Source organism: Garra rufa, chromosome 1, assembly GCF_049309525.1.
Source record: "Garra rufa chromosome 1, GarRuf1.0, whole genome shotgun sequence".
Taxonomy (NCBI): Eukaryota; Metazoa; Chordata; class Actinopteri; order Cypriniformes; family Cyprinidae; genus Garra; species Garra rufa.
The window spans coordinates 19,254,259-19,279,632 of NC_133361.1; the positions used below are offsets into that span (position 1 = coordinate 19,254,259).

General features: G+C 36.8%; 1 protein-coding gene across 1 annotated transcript in view; it reads right to left on the reverse strand.

Annotated features, from left to right (window-relative positions):
• The window catches only part of foxk2b (forkhead box K2b), a 53,241-nt gene extending 38,347 nt beyond the window's left edge, over positions 1-14,894 (reverse strand). Inside the window, exon 1 of the mRNA XM_073848234.1 lies at positions 14,465-14,894. Within this exon, the coding sequence (XP_073704335.1) occupies positions 14,465-14,748 (284 nt within the window). The 5' untranslated portion in view covers positions 14,749-14,894. The remainder of the gene's footprint in view (positions 1-14,464) is intronic.
• Positions 14,895-25,374: the final 10,480 nt, after the last annotated feature.

A 25,374-nucleotide genomic window follows, 5' to 3' on the forward strand; every position in this document is an offset into this window, starting at 1 on the left:
ACAACAGAACTAAACTCTGTTTGAATCACTGATTATTTTCCTGTTCTGTAATGCATCAAGCTCTCTAATAAAGTTGACTTGACAGAAAGTGCATGTTTCAGTGTTACGTAACAAAATGAATAAAATGCAACTGCAACATGATGCTTTGTTTAACTGCATCTGACGTCAGTCAGTCAAATTACAGACATACAACATCTAATGAAAAGATCACTGATTTTGGCATCTAACAACTTACCACTAGACGTTTAACTTTCTTTTATTGTCGTAACGAAGTGCATGTGGCGTGACATTCACATTAAGCAACCAAAATGAAAATGAAAAACAAAATCATGAAGAATCTCACTGTTTTTTTGTCAAGTGAAAAGGCTTAGTTTATGAAGTGGCCAGGAAATATACAATAAATATATTTAAAGTAAATAACAAAAGATATGAAATATGTTCTGCATGTTAAGGTTCATATATGTAAACACTTAAAACAGCTACAGGAGAGAAGGAGAATTGAGTCGAGTCCAAAACGAGATTGCGTCACAAGCTGGGGTGTATGTGCTCAAAGTCAGACCAAAGCACCAAACCCTAACGCTTTCCAGACAGAAACAACCCCAATCCCAGTGACTCACTCCCTTACAACAGGAAAAAAGTCACTACGCTGTTTTAAAACAGATATTAAAACCTGACTCACTCCTCCAGCGCTCTAGTCTTGTCTACAGCCAGAAAACTAAAATGCAGTCTAAGAGGGAAAGACTAGGACTACATAAACCATGAAGCCATATCGGACCTATAATATGAATAAATAAATAGAATATAAAGTCATTAGCAATTAGTTTGGTATTTTTTAACAATAAAAAATAGCTCCTGGGTCAACAACCAGACATGACATAACCCAATGTTTGGGTGGTTTTTGTGTTACTCAGATCCTGGGTCAGAGGTAACCCAGCGGTTAAGTTATTCCTCATGGGGATTTTGCGTTCTCTTCAGAAGAGAGCGATTCTAAGCACCAACGAATTGATGAATTTCTTCGGTAAAATACAGATTTGTGCACATTTTATTTTATCTATTAAATTGTTACAGTGCTGTACTGTGTATATCGTTCAATTTTATTCAGATTACACATGAACCTAGTGTTTAATGTTTAATTTTTACTTCTAATGATTGTTAACCCCTTGAGCTCATAATACCGGTACCGGTTTAGGAATTGAATCATTGCGTGTTTTATTTGAAATATTATACGTTTTGGAGCACAAACATAGACATATATAGTATCTTTTGAAAGCTTACAATCTAAACTTTCAGAATACATACATTGTTTTAGCATTTATGTTACATAACGTAAAATAATGAGGTCTGAATTCGCCCTCCACAAACAAGCCACTCCGCGTGAAGATCGACGTAATAATATTCATATCACTCAAACTTACCAAACATAGATAAGTCATATACCAAATGAAAGCTCTCATTCCCTAGAAAGTGATTATGTAGTTTATTTATTCAATTTAACACTTTACAGAGAATTATGACCAAATGTATCACGACGATGGAAATGACTTCTGTAAACAAATAAACATTTATGTGACATTCCTGCTCCAATTACTACTAAAATTTTGCTAAAAGTGGCAACAAACTTTATAAAAGCACTTAGATTAGGTTGTTATCTTTAAAATGAGATTACGCTTGTATGGCTACACGGCTAAACCTATCAATGTGTGCAATGGAGTTAAATGGTGCATTTTCTACTAGTTTTGCCTTAAAGGTGCCATAGAATGGAAAACTGTATTTACCTTGGCATAGTTGAATAATAACAGTTTTACATGGACATGACATACCGTGAGTCTCAAACACCATCGTTTCCCCCTCCTTATATAAATGTGGTGTTTGCGAAAGACCACTGAAAAATAGGCCAATTCCAACATAACAGCGACTATTACGTAAGAGTCGCGATCGTTAATAGTCATGCCCCCAACATTTGCATAGACCAATCATCAGAAGTTCTGCAGGTAGGCTATTGTGAAGGAAAACAAGGCTTTCTAATAAAATAAGGCGAGCCACTGAAGGGACATGGTTAGCTAACATTGCAGTACATAAGATTTCACTTGCCACATAAACAGAGTAAGGCGGACGATGATTTACAGATCCTGAGCACCACTAACAAGCATCTAAACTTGTAAAATACGTGGTAAGTACTGCCGCAGTAGTATAATGTTACACAGAGCAGGTGCGATGACAAAAGTGAAAGTAAAATGATCGTGCATTCAAAACGGCAGTTTCAATGCCCTGCATATTAATGGAGGCTAGAGCTCCGGGATTAAATATATATTTTCCTCCATGTGTGCACTACTGAAATGAGCCGCTCTGTAAAACAGCCAATCAGAGCAGAGCTCACTATTAATATTCATGAACCTTCCAAATAAGGTAATAACAGACATTTCATTCTAGGGACAAATCCTAAGGTTGTAAATGGACCTGTAAAACCGTTTCTGCTGAATTTTTGCCTTCTATGTAGGTATCAAAGAACAATTTAACATTGTATAAATGCATTCTATGGCAGCTTTAACACGTTTGTATTGGCGGGTTATTCCGTCATCACGTAATGTGTCATATGAGTTGGGAAACTATGGATTGTGTTTTTATGGAGACCATTTTTATCCATTCAGCCCAATGTATGTGGGAATGGGACACTTTTGAATTCAGGTATACCTTATCTTGGAAAATGGAGACATTTAAAGGACATATTGCCAATAAATATTGCTCAAATAAATCTCAATAACTTTTAAAAACAAAATGTTACAAAGAAATTGTTTTCCCTGTTTACTGGCACCTAGTTGAATCAAAAGAATCTTTCTGCAAGACGATGGGCCAAACAGATCTTAAAAAACAGACTTTCAAATAAAAACTTAGTAAAAGAAAATATCGGAATTTGATTTATTTTGGTGTGTTTATCATAAAATTAAGAATAAATCCAAAAATATTTAAATTATTCCACTCATGTGTTAAAATTTAGGGTATTTTCTGTGAAATGAGACCATTTTTATCAAGTTACTCCAATGTATGTGGGTAGGCTAAGTTCATCTGTAAACATTATTTCATGTATGAAGTAAAAATAAGCTATATCATAGTAAAAATGTATCAACCCATTATGCTAATTTGAAAAAACAACCCAAATCAATGGGTAAGATTAACCCAAAATGTGGTCTGTACTATATGTGACCCTGGACCACAAAACCAGTCTTAAGTAGCATGGGTATACTTGTAGCAATAGCCAAAAAAATACATTGTATGGGTCAAAATGATAAATTTCTTTCATGCCAAAAATCAGTAGGATATTAAGTAAAGATCATGATAAGATCATCATATTTTGTAAATTTCCTACCGTAAATATATAAAAACGTAATTTTTGATTAGTAATATGCATTGCTAAGAACTTTAAAGGCAATTTTCCCAATATTTTCAATTTTTTGCACCCTCAGATTCCAGATTTTCAAATAGTTTTATCTCTGCCAAATATTGTCCTATCCTAACAAATCATAAATTAATTGAAAACCTATTCATTCAGCTTTTAAATTTCGAAAAATTGACCCATATGACTGGTTTTGTAGTCCAGTGTCACATATGTGATATGTTTTTTTAATTAAGATGCATACGTCATACTGAGCTGAATAGTAGAATGGTAGGCTATAATGTCTACTAAAATGTTAAAAATGTTCAGTGTTAAGTAAATATTGTTGTGTTTTAATTTTTTATTTCTTTGAAAAGCAAGACTAAACTGTAAAAAGCACATTTTGGCTATTTAATTTATGCATTGGTGAAAAAAATGGGCAAAATACATGGGGGTACAGCCTTCAGCCTTAGGTCCAGTGTTTCATTTTGTTCAGCTTCGGCTTCTGCAAAGAATTTTAATTTCGGTGCAACCCTAAATAAAACCTACTAAAAACGTATTACATTATTTGTTTTCCTGCATGTCCATTAACCATTAATCAACATCAGAAAACAGTGAATGTGCAAATGTGCTGTTAAATTGAAATATTAACTTTTGGTCAAAGAGTTTTGGCTGACAAAAACAAGTGGAATCTCTCTAAAGATTGACAGACAGAAATGTTTTTTTTTCCTTCTACATCTTGATTGCTGTCAATGGGCTCAAAGCGTTTTCTCAGACAGCGCAGGTCAGCTGGGGTCACTGTTTGGGTTTCTCTGGCTTCAACCAACCCTTAGCGGGAGGTGCATTGGTTTAGCATTGTCTTTTAATGGCATCTCAAATCAAAGAGCTTCTCCTCACCTGACACCTCACTGCTGCTGCTGCCCATAAAACCATCACAGTAAATCACAGAGACACTGTGAATAAGACCACCTGGATTGACAGGGCATTAAGACAAGACTCATCAGCGTAATTACATGGTAAACACCCTGAAATGTCAAAAGAGCTATATAAAATAAGTATGCATTACACATTTGTGCATGTTTGAAACCATTATGTAGATTTTTCCCTAATGAGGAGGACAAAAACGCTGGAAAAACTCTGGTTTGTGTCGTTTCCTCATCACAACATCTGTTGAAACGTCAGCATCTCTTTGTGCTGACAGAGAGCCAATCGCTGCAAAACCCTCCACTAATTAAATGCTCTTTAGCTTCTTGATCAATATTGTAACTCGAAGCGTCTCTACCTCAAATGCGCTGTCCATTATAGTCCACACAAACCATCTGGACGTCCTCAGCCGGTGCGACGATTGATTTCTTGCTAATTACAGTATGTGGACGCGGCTCTTTTCTAATCTTCTGAGAAGTGGCAGTCTAATTAGCACAACATCCAGCACACTAACGACTTTAAAGACACGCAAAACTGCTGGTTAAGGATGAGCGTTCATAAACAAACTCAAGCTGTAAGCCATTTTAACACAGTCATCTATATGTAAGCCATTATAAGTCAGCCAAGCAATGCCTGAGTTCGATTATGAAATGCATAAACTTATAACATATAAGTTAACGGAAAATAAAGGGATAGTTCATCCAAAAATGTTCCAAACATGTATGAGTTTCTTTCTTCTGCTGAACACAAAAGAAGATATTTTTAATGACCAAAAAGTTAACGGTAGCCATTGACTTGACCACAATATTTTTCCCCACACTATATGTGACCCTGGACCACAGAACCAGTCATAAGTAGGGATGCTCATTTCGGTTAATTTTCCTGACCGACAACCGCTGCTCATTATCCGAACATTAACCGTTAACTGATAAAATTAGAATAATAAATTAGTTTAAAATAAAAATGGAATGCACGAGTATCTGTGATGATACATTAAAAATACAAGCAAATGTTTTATTTTAACGTGCAAACAGCAGCATACAGAGCAACAACAAAAACTGTATTGACATATACTTAAATTATCACGCATCAGCAGCGGTTCTGAGAACAGAGAAAATCTGAATGAAAAAAAAAGAATAATATAAATAGGCCTACACTAAATATGGATAAATTAAATAACTACCTAATTAAGATGACAAAACTAAAACACACTGAATCCTTTTATGCGCTTTGAAGAACTGTACCGGTCTTATTCTTCTCGTCGGACATAAAAATACATAGCAGGCCAGCCAATACCTCAGTGTGCCTAGTTTTTAACATGTCCACATGCTGTACGGATAGGCAGGACCGCTGCCTGTTAACTTTTAGATCCGCGAAAAAACACCACCACAAAAACCCTTTCAATTTGCGGTTCGGGACTTCCATCCACTGTCATATGCGTGTGGAGAAGCGCGTGTTTTACAGCGTTCAGCAATAGCCAATCACAGACATGTATGTTGAGTTGATTATCACTGTGGCCAATCAGAGGAGGCTATGTTACAATCCACTCACCAACCAAAGTGCCGGTTTCAGTTTTGCTGATTTCTACACTTTCGCGAACTCTCTTATTAAAACAAAGAAAGTGTTGGCATTATATAAATAAGAGATTAATTGTGCAGTGTAAAGGTTATTTTATTACTTTTTAATAACTTTATGAGATTGCGATGAACTACTCTAGGATGAGTGATAGCTTTCCAGTGATTGTAACAGGAGCGCCTATTGCGCACTTTCTAGACTATAATTCATTCAGAATTTGAATACATTCGCTCACGGATTCACTCTCTAATAACCCAATAACGCCACTTGCCATTGAGTTGCATATATCTGTTTACTAGGTAAAGGTGAAGCGAAATATGTCTGTACAGCCACACTGCACGTGTCGACACGCGCGCGTGAGTAAACAGATAACTTACAAATAGCATTATTTCTTTCACCATGCAGCAAACGTAAAAAAAAAAAAAAAAAAAAAAAAAAAGAATAGAAAAAAACCCTTTTAAACCGTTTAACTGATAGTAATAATCGGTTAAAATTCTTACTGTCAGTTAACGGTTAAACGGTCAATATGAGCATCCCTAGTCATAAGGGTCCATTTTTTAAATGAATAAGGTTTCCATTGATATAAGGTTTGTTAGGATAGGACAATACTTTCCTGAGATACAACTATTTGAAAATCTGGAATCTGAGGGTGCAAAAAAAAAATCTAAATATTGAGAAAATCATCTTTAAGGCGAGACACAGACAAGGGTACAAAAATGAACTAATAGTTATTACCTTACTTACTCAGTTGATTGATTACAATGATATTTGCAAACATTTTTTTGTATTACAAGTTTTCTAAAATGTAAGGTTTAAATATGCAAATGGCACATTATTTAATGAAAAAAATGCACTAATTTGCATACATTTCTAGTACAAAAATCTGAACACTGGATGGAGTCAGTTTTAAAATTCTTGTTGAATTTGTTTGACATATTAGAGTCAAAACTTTTTATAGGGGATTTTGGGTCTTATTATATCTCTCCATAATTCAGAAAAAAAAACTAGAACAGAGAGGAAACACTTGGGTGTGCGATATGACGATTTTTGATCGTGGACGATTAAAATGTCTCCACGATCTGCTTTTGAATAAATATCGTAGTATCGTGCTACAGTGTGCCTTCGTCTTAATATACTGTACATTCACTCACGGGACACTGCACTTATTCATATTCGCGATCACAAAAGTACATTATTTGAATGTGCTTCAAAGTCTTGCCGGTAAAATAACGCCATTTGGTCCGCGCGCTGTTCTGGCATGCGCTTCATGAGCGCGTAAACCTGAAGCACGTGCGCTAAAAGCCTGTCAAACAGCACCTGATTACTAAACTGAGCTATCTTTGGCGTTTAATTTGCTTATACTGTCAAAAACACGCAAGGATTACATATAAACACAGTCGGTTGTCTAAAGTGAAAGTAAACAGTTAAGAGAAAAACGGATGCGCGCCTGTATAGATGCGTGCAGCTCTGCGACAGAGCTAAACATGCTGTCGATTGTCATTAAAGGGACAGTACACCCAAAAATGTTGTCACTCACATGTCCTAAATCTCTATTAATTTTTCTTGTGCTTAACACAAAATAAGATATTTTGAAGAATGTGGGTAACAGTAGCTGGTCCCTACTGACTTAAAATAAATAAATAAAATATATGGAAGTAACTGGGGACCCAGCAACTGTTTGGTTACCCACATTATTCAAAATAAGTTTTATGTTCAGCATGTTTTATGCTTAAAAAAATGCGAGAGTGAGTAAATGATGACAGAATTGTCATTTTTGGGTGATGATACACTAATAAAACAAAACACAAAGGAAAATCACTCACTGCTCTTGACTGAAGAACTTCAATACAGTTGCTTTAAATGTTGCTTCTATGTATAATTTATGTATATAATGTATATAGTGTTTTATTTTTATATTTGTTAATTAAATTTCTTGAATGCTACTGATAAATACATGGACTGTACCTGAAAATTAAAGCACTGTTTGTTTTATTTGTATAGTATGTGTATTTGTAACATGTAGCTTATCTTTGTTCTTATTTTTTAAAAACAAAGAAAATAATGACAAAGATTTTTTGTCTTCGCCCACTTTGGCTTAAATATCTGCCATTCTTTTTATTTTATATTTTGTTACCTTGTAAGGTTTTGGTTTTAAAATAGAAAAATTAATTTGGCTGTACTACTCAGACAACTTGTAAAAAAGTAAAACCAACATGACAAAGAATCGTGATAAAATCGTGAATCGTGATATTTCTTGAAAAAATCGTGATATGATATTTTTACCATATCGCCCACCCCTAGTTGTATACAAGCAAATCATACATGTACAAATCCCTCTGTAAAAAAAACTTGGATAAAGGATAAAGACAGGAATAAAACAGTAAAGTTTGGTGTGTGTAAGTGTTAATGAAGTGGAGATTTATGGCTCAGTTTAGGAGAAAAAACTTATTTTGAGAAAACGGCCTTTAAATATATGTACTGTAATTGAAATCTATTGACACAAATAGATAAAGCACTATAAAAGAAACACTTAACAGTGTTTTTGGAAGTTTTCTTTTCACTAGTCTGAAAAAACACTTTATGAAAGACCAAAAAGCCCAAAATCTCAAACTTGATAGGTGCATGAAAAAAACATGAAAATAAAGTTCTCAGCAATGCATATAACTAATCCAAAAATTACGCTTTGATATATTTATGGTAGGAAATTTACAAAAAAATCTTCATGGAACATGACCTTTACTTAATATCCTAATGATTTTAGCATAAAAGAAAAATCGATAATTTTGACCCATACAGCTATTTCTGCAAATATAGCTGTGCTACTAATGACTGGTTTCTGTGGTCCAGGGTCACATATGGAAGTCAATCATGGGTTTGGAACAACTTGAGGGTAAGTAAATGACAGAATTTATTTTTTGGGTAAACTATCCCTTTAGCTAATTCTATATCCATGTTAAACCATTAACACTAAAATGGAGAACACAAACATTTGGGAATAAACTAAATGGAAATTGGGTTAAAATGAAACAGATTTCATAAAGCACTCACACTGAAGAGAGATGCTGGCTATAAAAAGCCTTATTTACACATTTTCTGAAGCTGCTTCATGTCTGTCAGTACAAAGACATCAGACGACTCAAACAAACATGTATGCTTCCTTATTTAGAAAGCGCTAATCAGTCAAACTATATGCGTTCACTCTAAATGTGACGCTGCATATCAAGATGAGCATGCCTTTTTAAATCAGAAAGCTTTGCTGAAATGAGACGGGCTGAAAACGGCTGTGCATAAAATTGCTTTCAATGCTGGCATTGTAGGGTGCAACAGATTTGTTGTTATATTGAGATATGTGGGTCATGTGTTAAAAAAAGCTAAGGGATAAGTGTGCACTACAGCCGTGCTTGATGCTGTGATTCGATGACGTGCGAAAAAACAAAAAAAATACACCTGAGAGATACAAATCCGCTCTGCAAACCGATTCTGAAATACTCTGGCCAGCTGTGGGTGAGACTTAATACAAATCAGACATTCAAAACAGATAAAGCACCATCCAAATGTCGACTTCAGGATAATGTCAACACACCCAGATGTACAACATCTTCTCAAGATAAACAAATAATGAAAATGGAAACAGCTGACAGTTAGTCTACCTAACGGACAGGCTGTGCTTTTCTAAAAAACCTACATAAGCACTTAAAAAACAGAGTATGATGCATAAAGTCAGGATTTGAGCCTCAAACCTCTAGTTAACACAAGCAAGATGAAACACTCATCTTTTCATGGAAAACAAAATACACATTTTATCTTTCAGGCACATTTCTGACAAGCATAACAGGTGATATTCGCATGCATATGTCTGAATATGGATGTAAATTAGAAGCGGTAGTGGGCTGCCCACCTAGACCATCTCTATGATGCCTAAAACTGCTGCACTTGTCTATGATGCTTTAAAAATTGTGCTGCATGCATAATTCTGCACATGCATGCAATAATGCCTCAGAATGCAGTATACACCTCTTATTCTCCAAAATGCTGCACACACCAATGATGCACCCCAAAATTTGTGCTGCACTTGCCTATGATGCCCCAATTGCTGCAGCATGTGCCTGTGACTCCCAAAATGCTACATTATTGCCCCAAAATGCACAAAATACTGCTACATGCATCTTTGATGATGGCTGAAAATATTGCATACACCCATAACACCCCATAGTGCTATGAACACCTATGCAGCCCCAATAGATCTGCATGCACATGATACCCCCAAAAATGCTGCTACATATGCCTATGACACCCAAAATGCTGCAACATGCATCTATGATGATGCCCAACAATACTGCATGTACCTGTAACACCCCAAACTGCTGCAAGCACAGATGCAGCCCCAATTAATCTGTATACCCATGATGAACCCAAAAATGTTGCTGCACGTGCCTGTGATCTAATCTGCTGCCTAAAAATATTGCATGCACCGGTAACACCCAAAACGGCTGCAAGCACCTATTGTTTCCCAAAAATGCTGCTACGCATGCCTATAATGCACAAAATACTACTACATGCATGATGTCCAAACATATTACATACACCCATAACACCCCAACTTGCTATGAACACCGCACCAGTAAATCTGCATGCACAATTGCCCATGATACCCCCAAAAATGTTGTTACATATGCCTATGACACCCAAAATTCTGCAACATGCATCTATAATGATGCCTAAAAACATTGCATGCATATGTACCACCCCAAACTGCTGCAAGCACCTATTGCTGCCCAAAAATGCTGCTACGCATGCCTATGATGCACAGAATGCTGCTAGATGCATCTATGATGCCCCAAAATTTTGCATACACCGATAACACCCTAAACTGCTATGAACATCTATAACGCCCCAATAAATCTGCATGCCCATGATACCCCTAAAAATGCTGCTACACATGCCTATGGCACCCAAAATGCTGCAACATGCATTTATGATGTTGCCTAAAAATATTGCATGCACCTGTAACACCCCAAACTGCTGCAAGCACCCTATTGTTGCCTAAAAATGCTGCTATGCATGCCTATGATGCCTAAAAATATTGCATACACCTATAACACCCCATACTGCTATGAGCACCTATACTGCCGTAGTCAATTTGCATGCCTATTATCTGACACCCAAAACGCTGCTACATGCACTTATGATAATGCCTACCAATACTAGGGCTGGGCGGTATACCTTTTCATACCGAATACCGGTGTTTTTTTTTTTAAATGATATTCATTTTACATATACCCCAATACCGGTGAGTGTGTGCGTACAAAGCGCTGGGAACACGTATGTTGACGCAAACAGAAACCGCAGCTTGCACGTGCTTGTCTGAAGCAACACATCTGAGGTGTGGACGTATTTCAGTATATCTGAGAAAGACCCAGGGTTAGCGATTTGCAAAACTTGTAATGCCGAAATTTCAAGAGGGGGTGTGTCTGCAGAGATGAGAGCAGAGATCGGCGCATTGTGCGCAGACAGATGTAGCTTTCAGTGAGAGAAAAACAATGGCTTTACGTTGGTGTTGCGTCGCAATATTTTAAAGATATGTCTTTTCTATATACTGTATTTTTATTAATATTTATGTTTTAAAGCCAATGGATATCACACAAGCAACGTGAAAACTGATCAATATGTTAAAGTGAAAGTAAAAACTGACTTTCAGCATCTGATGTGCATTCTTTCAGACAATGAGAGACGATTATACTTCATATGCTGATATTAATTTAGTCCCTTAATATTTTTCTTGTGCCCCGAACATGGTGGGAAAAAAAAATAAAAAAGAAACGTATTTTGTGTAAGGTTTGTTTTTGAAAGTATTAAATAAAGCTCTTAATTTTCATTGATGACTGCAGTGTTATTAGGGGGTTATGGAAGTCATAATTATGATTTCAGGTGGTCTAAAATGTGGGGACTGAAAGACAAGAATTGCGATGAAACTTCAAAAGGCTATCCATTGAATAAATATGAGCGCTGCACGTTTCAAAATCATTTGTTGCGCTACTTTGTATACTACCATTCTGACAGCGCCTCCTGCTGGAAGAGAAACGCGTAGACTTGTAAATGTGAACTTGTGAAGAATGCACAATAAAGTGTTGTGTATTTTGACTGCAAATCATGAATTCTGATTTCTTCACCTCATTACAATTATGAGTGCCACTGTCACTTCTTTGTGAACAACAGCATTTTGTGAGACCATTCAAACCTGGGTTAATACTAGTCCAGTCAATGTAAGCCAATATACTGCAGTAATTAGTCTCTAATTTATTAGGAAATGTGGTTAACACCTAGTCATGCATGAAAAAAAAAAATACCGTCATATACCGTGATACCGTATAATTTTGAAAAATACCGTGATATAAATTTTTGGTCATACCGCCCAGCTCTAACCAATACTGCATGCACCTGCAACACCCCAAATCGCTGCAAGGACCTATACAGCCCAAATAAATATGCATACCCCTGATGAACCCAAAAATGTTGCTGCATATGCCTGTGATGCTTTAATCTGCTGCAGCATGCACATATGACAGCCCCAAGATATAGTATGCACAGGTAGTGTCCAAAAATTGCACACAATGCTGCTACATGCATCTATCATGAAGCTCATATACCACCCCAAACTGCTGCAGCATGTGCTTATGACACACAAAATTCTGCAAATTCAATAAATCATTTATTAAAACAGGGACTTGCTTGAAATTTTGCTTACTTGAGATGCCTAAAATGCTGCTACATGCATCTGAGATGATGCTCAGACTAGGGCTGGGCGATTAATCGAAAAGTAATCGAAATCGACATTCAGAACCTATAATCGATCAAATTTTTCCAGGTAGATTATTTTGATTACTTTCCCTTTAAAAACACTGCCGCGTGTGGAGTCACAGGACGCCGCTCCGTTACGTTATTCTGCCACCATGTCGATGGAGAGCTTAAACAGTATTTATACAGTAAAAAGTATTTACATAATTTTATTTAGAAGAGATAGCGCTTCTTTTCTACTTTTAATATGAAAAACATTGAAAATTATTCATTTTGTTTCCAAAAGTGCAAGTTATTTATTTTTCACAAATTTAAGAAAAATGTGACTTTTTGTTTTAATTTCAGTTGTTCAACATTGATGTTCAATAAATAATCATAGACAGTTGATAGTGTGTGTGTTTCCTTCAATTATTTTAAAATCAAGTAACGCACCCTTCATTCAAAAATCTCTCACTCGTAATATGTGCGCATATTTACTGTACAAAACTTGTCAGTGAACTATGAGGGCAAAAAAATAAATATTATATAAATATAATTTATTAATAAATAAAATAATCATTCATTAATCGTAATCGAGTTAAAATGTTCAATTAATCGAGATTTTGATTTTAGGCCAAATTGCCCAGCCCTAGCTCAGACACATTGCAAGCACCTATGATGCACCCCAAAATGCTGCTGCATGCATCTGTGATGATGCTCAAATACATTGCATGCACCTATAACAATCCAAGCTGCTGTAAGCACCCCAAAATGCTACTGCACACGCCTTTTGTGCCCCAAATTGCTGCAGCATGTGCCTATGACTCCCAAAATGCTGCATGCACCTATTGTTGCACAAAAATGATGCAACATGCACCTATAATGCCAGAAAATATTGCACACACCCATAACACCCCACCTGCCACAAACTCCATGACGCCCTCAAAAATGTTGGTGCACATGCCTGTGATGCATGCACCTATGAATATAATACTGCATGTACCTATAGTATCCTGAAATTCTACTACATTACTTGTGGTGCCTAAAATGCTGCTACATGCATCTGAGATAATGCTCAGACACATTGGATGCACCCCAAAATGCTCCTGCATGCATCTGTGATGATGCTCAAATACAATGCATGCACCTATAACAAATCAAGCTGCTGTAAGCACCTATAGCGCACCCCAAAATGCTACTGCACACGCCTTTTGTGCCCCAAATTGCTGCAGCATGTGCCTATGACTCCCAAAATGCTGCACGCACCTATTGTTGCCCAAAAATGCTGTTACACTTGTCTAAAAAATGTGTTTTTCTATAACACACCAAACTGTTGCAAGCAATGACCTGAAAACATCTGCATACCCTTGATGGCCCCCAAAATGTCGCTACAGGCGCTTGCAATGCTCTGATCTGCTGCAGCACGCACCTATGACACCCCCAAAGTATTGCATGCACGTATGGTGTCCAAAAACGCTGCACTCGCCCCCTGTTGCTCAGAAATGCTTCCCACGTCTGTCACGCCCCAAAAACGCTCCATGGACTTAGGATAAGCAGAAATGTAACGTGCATCGTATGAACACGCATAAAAACGAGGCTGTACACAAAGACCAAAACGATGCATGAACATGACGCCCGTCAGTGCTGTCTAGTTAGGCAGCTCACTAGGGTTTGAGACACAGCCCATGGGCTCTGAAAGCGAAACGAAAAAATGTGCAACATAAGGACACTAACACGTGCTCCCGGTGTTGCACCACAACAACAACAATAACAGCGAAGATAACGATGACCATGAAGAAGATGAAGGTTATAATAACTCACACTCTCGGCAGCTGCAGGGGTGGCGCCCCCCGCCGCAGAAACACCCCGTCCACGAACACCCCGTTTTTCCCCAGACAGCGCAGATAAAACTCTCCTCCGCCCGGACCCGAGCCCGTGTCCTCCGCGGCGGCGGTGAAGATCTCCAGGTGCCGGCGGGAGATGAAGCTCGAGTGGCCCATGCTCACGTCCACCGAACCCTGCGACGAGTTCCGACCCACCGTCACCGAGCGCTTCTTCATCACATATTCAAACTCGCGACCCTCCAAACGGGCCACCGCTGCCATCTTTATCTTTCCGCACACGGAACGGGGCACGATAAAAAAAATGAATGGAGAATATGAAGGGGGTGAAACGTTAAACGTGCCCGACCGGAGACACCAGCATCAGCGGCGGCGACTCGACCCACCGCCGCGATTCACCACAGAGAGAAAGGGAAGAGGGCATTAGCCAATCAAAGCGCGCTGGCGGAGAGTGCGCTGTGATTGACAGGCGGTGCAGCCAATCAGAGGCGCTTTAAGGAATGCGGTAATTCAATCGCAACCAATGAGAGAAGGAATATGGATGGCTTGACGGATTGAAGGTCGGTTGCGCTGTGCCTCAACACGCATGTATGTGGAGAGTTGTCAACACTGGACTGGAGATTGATCACGGACGTGAAATGGTTTATAATATAACGGCAATAATTTAATAATAAATCGGATAAAAATAATAGAGTGGATGTAGAATGAAAGTATGATTTAATACAATACCAACATATAAAAAAAAAAATCAAAACAGGTTAGAATCTTGTAATACAGACCGGTTTTTTTTTTTTTTTTTTTACAATGGCTATATTTATTGGAGTACCTCTACAAATTTTTGTATTCTGTTTAATAAAAAAATATATATATATATACATATTGGGGTCATAATTTGAATGTGTAGCGATCTCGCTAGTAAAAGCTCTTTAAAATGAAATGTAATTATTTCATACTCTGTATAAAATATTGCCAGAAACGAAATTCATAATTTATAAATGCGATTTATTATAACTAACTAAGGTTTTAGCTCATCATCATTGCATTTTTAAAATCTACCTTCATAAAAGCGTATTACAATGTATCATTAGAAACTAAAAAAGTCTATCTCGGAGTGAAATGAGCCTTATTGATTTTGGACCCTGGAGTAAAATCTCATTGAACTCCGTTCCGTGTTTTACGCCTCTCCACGTCTGCAGTCGCCGATTCCCCCATAATCCTCAGCGCCGTCAGCGTGTGTTTTGGGTATGGAGGTCATGAAAACAAACGCCTTTATTGACGCGTTCTGAGAGCGAAAATGCCTCTTCCCTTAAGCAACACGTAAAACGTCGTTTAAACGTTACGCAGAGGTCAATTCTTAGTAAGCGTGCACGCGTATAGGGAGATGGGAGCGCGTACGTGCAGAACATGTGCTCATGCAGGATGACGTCATCTCTTCCTGGTGTTTGTAAACAGTGCTCCTGGGTGTGACCCGCTCGGGCGCGTTCACACCCCATCACACCCGATAACAGCTCCTAGAGGAAGCAAAGGCTGTTTGCGGAACAAAAGAAAACATAATGACTTTCACACTTGCTAAAAAGCACCTTTTTCTTTCTTTTAAGCAGCCTATGGTGATGATACTATAGTAAAACCATGCTTTGGATAGGTACTAAGGTACATTATACATTGCTACTATACCGTATTTAAGAATATACCACGGTTTTAGTTAGTTAGTTGTACTTTATTGCCTAGCCTTGAATACAAATGGGTCTTGGCCTCGCACAACATCCACATTGACAATATCAAATAAATACTTTTTTTACATTTCCTATATCACCCCATTTCTTACCCCTTATTCAGAAGACCAATTGCATATGGCACAAATGTTTACTTATATATTGCTTTCCATCAGGGGCGTCGCTGCGTCGTTCTGGGCCCTGTGCACTGACTCAGCTAAGGGGCCCCCGCTGTACTACGTTCCGGGGGGGGGGTTGATCTTCGGGGGCCCTCCCCACACTTGGGGCCCTGGTAATTTAGTCCCCCTTTTCCCCCAACTACGACGCCCCTGCTTTCCATGTCCTATAGGCTAGTTCAAAGGGTGCATTATGTTTCAATTTATAGCCTTTCATCTGAATTAAAATAATATGGTGACAAATACAAGTTTGCAATATTGTCCAGCACAACTGATTGTTTTTGTACAGTATTATATTATTTTATAATAATATTATATACATATAATATTTTAAAGCCTTTATTGTTTTCAACTCTACAGCTGTGCAATACTTTAAAGATTCATTTTTCATTCATAAAGACGACATGGAAAAAATGTCTTTTCACAGAAAACATCTTTTTAAAATGAAAATGACATGAAATTACTCATATAACCAAAAGATGGCAGCAGAGGATCAATCATTGGCTGCAGCTGCCATTTCAACTCCCTAGTTTTTAAGACGTCTTGCTTTTCAAATAATTATAAAATTAGTATAATAAATTGTACTTTTACCGCACTGAAGTATATAGTATAGCAAGTGCAGAAAGTCATTAAGCTCAGACACAAACAGCCTATAAGGGTGATTTAGTTCTATACTTATATATTCACTACAAGTTAAATAAGTTAAATATTAATAGTATAAGAATTAAATAATGCACTCAATAATCAATTTGAAATATTTTATATCATTTAATAACTACATCTTTTAAGCTTTATCTTAAACTGTAAAAGCTATTATCACCCCATTTCTTACCCCTTATTCAGAAGACAGATTGCATATGGCACAAATGTTTAAATATATTGCTTTCCATGTCCTATAGGTTAGTTCAGAGGTTGCATTATCAATTTATAGCCTTTCATCTGAATTAAAATATTATGATGAAAAAAAAGTTTGCAATATTATGCAGCATAACTGATTTTTGTACAGGTCAAATAACTGGAAGTGACACCTGAAGAAATGCACATTCAAAGTTACAAATGGTTGCCCATACTCTACTGTTAAAAATAAGGTGTTTATTAAATGTAAATACTGATAAGTGCAAGTGATAAGTGTATTAAAGGTAAATAGTCCTTGTCAAAAGGTAAGATGTTTGCACTTTTCTGTTCAACATGAGTATTAGGACTAATTTCACTTTCTGCACTAGAGGGAGACGTTGAGCTGTTTTAATTTGATTTAGCAGCGAATATGGTGACATTCAAACACACACACACACACACACACACACACACACACACACACACACACACACACACACACACACACACACACACACACACAGTTCAAACACATGTATTGTTTATAATGTTTATTTGACTGAACCTCTTTTAAATGACCACTAGAAAAAAAAATGCTGCCAAATTAAACCCTAAAACATATTTTGAGATGTTAAGAGATATGGTTGCACATAATAAATAAATAAATAAATAAAATAAAAAACATAGAAGAACCTTTTTGTCTAAATGGTTCTATAAAGAACCTTTAACATCTGAAGAACCTTTCTGTTGTTGTCATTTGTTTTAGGAGTGAGTATGGTGACATTCACACAAATAAAATGACAGTTCAAGCGAATGTTTATTGTTTATAACGTTTATTTGACTGCCATACAATCCTTTGAACCTCTTTCAAAAGACCACTGGACAAAAAATCTGCTGTCAAATGACACTCATATAAAGAAACCCTAAAACACATTTTGGGATGTTAACAGTATGGTTGCACATAATAAAAAAATAAATAAAAATGAATAACCTTTTTGTCTAAGTGGTTCTATAAAGAACCTTTAACATCTGAAGAACCTTTCTGTTTCACAAAAGGTTCTAAAAGGCAAGAAAGAGACGGTTCTTTGAAGGTTCCTTAGACTGAATGGTTCTTTGTGGAACCAAAAATGGTTCTTCTATGGCATCGCTGTGAACTTTTTAAAGCACTTTTATTTTTAAGTGAATTTGATTATTCTGATGGCACAACACTTTTTTTTTGTTCGACATGAGTATTATAGGACTAGTTAATTCCACTTTATCCACTAGAGGGAGACGTCAAGTTGTTGTCATTTGTTTTAGGAACGAGTATGGTGAAATTCACACAAATAAAATGACAGTTTAAGCAAATGTTTATTGTTTATAATGTTTATTTGACTGCCATACAATCCTTTAAACCTCTTTCAAACGACCACTGAAAAACAAAAAAATCTGCCTCCAAATGACACTCACATAAAGAAACCCTAAAACACAAACCTGATCCGAACTTTTTTATGACGGACGAACGTCTCGGAGGCAGTCTGCAAACGTGATTGACACAACATGAGGTCGTATTTAGTTTTTAACGTGCGAACATTTCGGACGAAAATTTCGCACTCAGTGTGCAATGACCTTTAGTGTTTACTCAAATCTGTATGTCTGGTGCGTCCTTTGTTATGTAAGTGGCAATTGATTATTGTGGATGGTATGTTTGAAACAATTCTCACTATTAGGCCACCTAACCTAATACACATCCGAACAACAGGACACGATGCTTTGTTTTATTATCCATATGTGAAAAACTACATAAGGTACAAAACCTTAGAGTCAGGTTAAAGATTTAATGTGTTGTTCTTAAAGCCAATAAAACAATGAAAAAGTAATGCCTGTTACGAGGGGCGGACTGGCCATCGGGAGAACCGGGACAATTCCCGGTGGCCTGGCAGCCAATTTGGCCCGCTGCCATTTTTTTAATTTATATTTTATTTTCATATATATTGTTGTTTCTGTTGCCTGCCGAATGTACTAAAGTGATTATTTCCAAATTCGCCATTCAATAATAAATCGTAATCCGGTTTGTCTTGACTGACAACGCAATTCGCCACGCGCACGCTCCGCCCATCCGCGCGTCCGCCAAAAGAATGCAAGACTCGAGAATGGAGAGCCCAGGTGGAGCAGAGAGTCGAAACTGTCCTGTCAGATACATCTGTAAATAGACTATTGTAGTTTTGTTTTCTTAGTTAAGCATTAAACTGCTTGCAAATATTATCAATAGCAGTCAGTTTGCTGCAAAATTAACAAAATGGCATAATTTTGTAGGAATTTAGCAGACAAATATTCACATTGTTTTATAACACGTTTAGAGGGAGCTAAGGCTAACAACAATACAACCCTTACAAAAATTAACCATGTTTTCACTAAAAACCAAAAACCATAGTTAAACTATATTTACCATCTGGGATGGTAACCACAAATTAAAGATGTTGATCCAGGAACATGTTGTACTTGGTTAAATCACTTTCACCGAGCTGGCTTGTCTAAAACAAGGAAGTAATCCATGCATATGGTCAATTAACATCCTGTGAAGAGAAAAACTGCATGTTTGTAAAATACAAATCCAATAAGATGTTTTTACGTTAAACTGTTGCTTCCATAATCCATAATAATGCATAATAATAATAAATCTTCTGTTGTCCTCTCACATGAAAATGCACCAACATGTTTGTTTAGAGCTGTTTTGGCTTGTAAACGGTGCTTGATCTGTGTAGATTTTTCACTGGAGAAAGCACTATTACAGATTATAGACTGGTATTTAAGATGGAAGCAATGCTTTAAAGTTAAAACATCTTGATGGATTTCTTAAAAATACGCAGCTTTCCACTTCACAAGATGTTAATTGATGGACTGAAGTGGTGTGGATTATTGTGATGTTTTTATCAGCTGTTTGGACTCTCATTCTGACGGCACCCATTCACTGGAGAGGATCCATTGGTGAGCAAGTGATGTAATGCTACATTTCTCCAAATCTTTTCTGATGACGAAACAAACTCAGCTACATCTTGGATGCCCTCAGGGTGGATACATTTTCAGCAAATGTTCATTTTCCTCAATTTGAGTTTCTGTAATAAAGGTGAAAAACCCTTTATGCGAACATAACTACCTAAAAGATGAATCCAGTGAAAAATTAGAGACTCACGCTCATTCTAGAGAGCATTTGATGCCCTGTGAAAAAGATGAGTCATTAACATTTGGTCAACATTTGGTCTTGAGAGCATCAACATATTGGACAAGAAGAAATTGCTGGACTATGCCATCATATTAGTTTTCACATTAATTATATGGATCATTCGAAATGCAATCCTTATTATGTGATGAAATATGATTACTTGTTTGGCTGGCCTCATCCTATTATTGCCGCCATTAGCATCTCTTCTTCTGCATGGCTTCTTTTTGTCTCTCTCACACACACAATTGCTTTTTGTGCTTCTTTGTGGTTTTTTCTGTATCTACCGATGACCACCAGGATGCATGCTCATGGGTTATTAAAGTAAGGAGAGGAGCGATCAATATTCAGCACTCCAGAAAGCCAACAATTACATTGGAAAGCTCTTACAGAACGCATTTAGGAAAGCGGTGTAATAACTCAGCTGGGGGACTGCGGCTAACGACAGCATCCCACTTATGCAGAATGGGATTTTAGCAGCTTTTACGAGAATTTATCAAATATATTCCAACCCATGAACTGTAAATAAACATCTGGTTGCAACATTTCAGGCATCACGAATCAGAATAATCAGAATGATGGGAATTTGTTGCTTGTATACAGTGTTAGGTCATAACAGTTTATAAATCATGCGTAAGTATATAAGCCCATTTCCACGTAATTGTGACTTCTTCTCTCACAATTCAGAAGTTTATTCTCAAAAATTCCAGGGAAAAAATTCTAAATGCTGGCTTTTTTCTTGCAATTCCGAGTTTACATTTTCAAAAAATAGTCAGAAATGTCTGATAAAAAGTTGCAAGTACCTTTTTTTACATTTTTTTTTTCATCCCGTGGTGAAAACAGGCTTCCATAAATGAGCACTTTTAACTGCTGCTCCCATAAATTACAAAACAAAAGAAGGTGGTAATAATTTACCCTAAAAAAATAAATAAATAAATAAAGCTGAGGTGTGTTTTAGCACCCCAGTGGCACCTAACGGAATTACATGAAAAATAAAGCCACAAATAAATGTAGAGATTTTATTTTATTTAATTATTTTTTTAAATTTTGAATTATAATAAATTAGAATAGGATCAACAAATAAATACAGAAGGTTCATAAAATGTAATTCACAAATAAATAACGTTTAAAAAAAACAATACATTGATTTCTCTATATTCGTTTTTTAAAACATTTCTAGCATCCAAGTTTTTGTATAAAAATTGTTTTACCTCACAAATTTGACCTGACTTTTTTTCACCAAAGTTCACAGTTCTGTTTTTTTCTTCTTAAAATTACGATTTTATACCTCGCTTATTCAGAAAAGTCAGAATTGAGTGATATAAACTCTCTAACTTTTCTTTTGTATTTTTCTTTAACCTTATGAACAAATGAAGCATATTTGCACTGTAAAAGTTCAACACGGTAATGAATACAAAAAATCTGAAAAGTCAGATTTGAATTGCAAGGAAAAAGTCAGAATTGTGAGATTAGAAAGATTTATATATCCTTAGTCTTTTTTTATCAAACAGGAAACAAGCTTCCAGTTTCCCGTTTTTAAAGGTGATGTGCATGACTTTTTCATCCACTAGATGTCATATGAGAGCCATTCAGACCAAAACAAACCAGTGCGTCAGCCACACCACCCTTCATTGTCAAATAATAATTTCAATAACACACCTGTCAGTAAAACATACGTACCTGTCTCGTAAGTCTGTGAGTTTATCTGCTGACAGCCTTTTTTCATATTCTCCTTTAACCCTATGAACATCATAAATTATACACTGTAAAAATTCAACACTGTAATGAAGAACATGAAAACTCATAATTGCTTACCTGTTGGAGAGCCTGTCAGGTGAAAGAGATCTGATGACAGTATTTTGTGAGGTTTTCATATTAACACACATTCTGAGTGTCTTATGAATTTATTTGGAGTAAGAGCTAACCAGTGTAGTATGAAGTTTATGTTTTGATGCTGCATCCACAAGAAGGGCCTTGGAAAAGTTTAGAGAAAAACAGTATATATATGTAGCCTATAAATAAATAATTTATTGAAAATTAATTAAGAAAAAAAATGATTTAATTAAATAAACAAGTGAATAGAAATAATTTTAAAATGTGACATAAAATAAAATAAAAAAATCAAATAATATTTTACATATTTTATTTATATTTTTTTTAATAACAAGTATAAATTGTGCTTTTAAATTTGAAAATATATAGCTGCTTTTAAAGGGATAGTTCACCCAGAAATGACAATTCTGTCATTAATTACACAGCCTCATGTTGTTCCAAACCCGTGAGACTTTTGTTCATCTTCGGAACACAAATTAAGATATTTTGCATGAAATCTGAGAGCTTTCTGACTCTCCATAGACTGCGAGGGTCCTATCATGTTCTAGGCACAGAAACATAGTAAGGACGTCATTAAAATAGTCCATGATGTGACATCAGTCATAATTTTATGAAGCTACAAGCTTTTTGTCCAAAGAAAACAAGCTCTAGAATTTCATCAAAAATATTGGGAGGTTGGGCAACGCTCTCGATTAACTTTGTATTGCGGGAAGCTGCCTCCTTTTCATTTCTGACTTATAACAAAAAAAACTGAACAATGTCTAAAAGCTGCTATGTGACAAGGTGTACAGTAAACAACCTAAATTTTATAAGCTGTCGACCTAAAAAACGGGCGTTTAAGGACACGAAAGTAGAGCGCAACGTGTCTTATTACTCTGAGAGCTACAGTAAACATTATTTTTTACCATGTCAAAGGATTATTTCACCACCCTGAAAAAGGTAGGATATATTGAGAAACTAAATTTTATTAGTCTATGTCTGTGCTCCTTTTCCTTACCTTCCTTTTGTTGGAGAAATGATCCTACTGAATGGCCCAAAGTGAATCCTGACATGTACAGCTATTTGTGTCCTTAAACATTCGTTTTGTGTTGTTTAGCTTGTTTACTCTACACCTTGTCACAAGTCACATAGCCGCTTTTAGACATTGTTCTGTTTTTGTTATAAGTCAGAAATGACAATCAGCTTCCCGCAATACAAAGTCAATGGATAGCGTTGGATTTTAGTGTATAAACTCGTTGTACATGTACATACACCGCAAGCTTCTACTGCAGGAACTTTGCGTTTGTTGAATGGAAAAGCCAATAACTTACTTACCAAGCTGTAGCTAAGTCAACCACCAGCACATACCTGTCTAACAGTAAATCTGCCGTTTTTAATAGTAAATCTCTTCTTCAGTGCTCGCCAGCAGGTGAAAACCAACCACAGATTTACTCTTTTTGGAATGAGCTTTGTCACCCGAAATCTTGCCTCGCTACGCAGCATCTACCATTTTCGTAACTGCTTTCTATCTGGCCACTGACATTTTTTGAAGTCCCGCCCTCACCGGCGCCACACGTCGTCATTGGCTGATGGCTCCAAACGACACACCGATTGGCCAAAGGTTGCTGTCAGAAACGTCCCGAGCACAGCAACGGACCTTTGTTATACAATTCCCCAACCAAAAAACAAAACAAAAACCCAGCTAACAAAAATATGCTCAAGATTGTTTCACTAGCATTTCTTATATGTTGTGAAAACGTTATTTTCTGAGGTTCTCTGAGCATTCCAAACATTTTTTTTTTTTTTTTTGCTGTGTCCAAAATCGCATACTGCTTCAGTAGGTAGTCTACTACATTAACATTTGAACGTACTTCCCGACCGTTAAAAAAGTATCCCTGCTGAAAAAAACAGCTAAAACCAGCCTAGGCTGGTTGGCTGGTCTTAGCTGGTTTAAGCTGGAAATGGCTGGTTTTAGCTGGTCTCCCAGCCTGGCCAGGCTGGTCAGGCTGGTGGTTTCCCAGCCTGACCAGCTAAGACCAGCCTGACCAGCCTGGAAAAATGGCCAAAACCCCTCTAAAACCAGCCTGCCGACCAGCTATGACCAGCTAAAACCAGGCTGGTTGACCAGCTAAAACCAGCCAACCAGCCTAGGCTGGTTTTAGCTGATTTTTTTCACCAGGGATGTTCTATATAGTATGAATATGGGTAGTATGAATGTAATTCGGACGTACTACATCCGCCGTGTCTCCACTTTCCACCACTTTTCAAATATGACGACTCCTCTCCTGGAGCCTGAAGTGTCCATGGTATGCGTACTGCAGAATTCGGGCGGAAACAGTAGGTCATCTGGGTACTTCTCGGCTACTGTATTTCGAATACTATGAATTCGGACATACTACTCGCCTCACAAACTGTTTTTCGCATTCTATATAGTAGGGAAGTATGCGATTTCGGACGCAGCGTTTGTGTTTAAGAAATGACCGTTGAAAGATCATTCTATTAAAGGGTTATAGTTTACCCAATAAAAAATGGAAATCAGCCCATTATTTATTCAGGCATCTTAGGTGTATATGACTTCCTTATTTCAGACTAACACAATCGAAGCTATATTAAAAATTGTTCTGGCTCTGTCAAGCTTTATGGCAGTGGGTGGGTGTTTCCTTTCATCAGTCCAAAAAAGTGTCTCACACGGCTCCGGAGGTTGAATAAAGGGCCTCATGTAGTGAATCAATGTGTTTTTGTTAAGAAAAATATCCATATTTAAATCTTAATAATCACTTTAATATAGCTTGTGCAAACTGTCGTACATGGAAGCTGTTCTTGGCCGTGTTACGCACAGTGAAGAGATCAAAAACAACAAAACAACAGTCACAAATTAGAAGCACAAAACGAGGATTTGTAAAGAAAAATGTCAGGTGATTTCAATATAAGCCAAGAGGAGACTGGTTGTCCTTTGCTAAAGTAAGAAAACTTTGCTTCCTTTGCTCCTGTAAACAAACATTGGTTTTCACGAGACTCACAGGTGCATATGCCTACGTCATCCACCCAAAACAGCTTCAGTGTACGACAGTTCGGGCAGGCTGGATAAAAGTGATTATAACATTTTAAACATGGCTATATATATATATATATATATATATATATATATATATAGAGA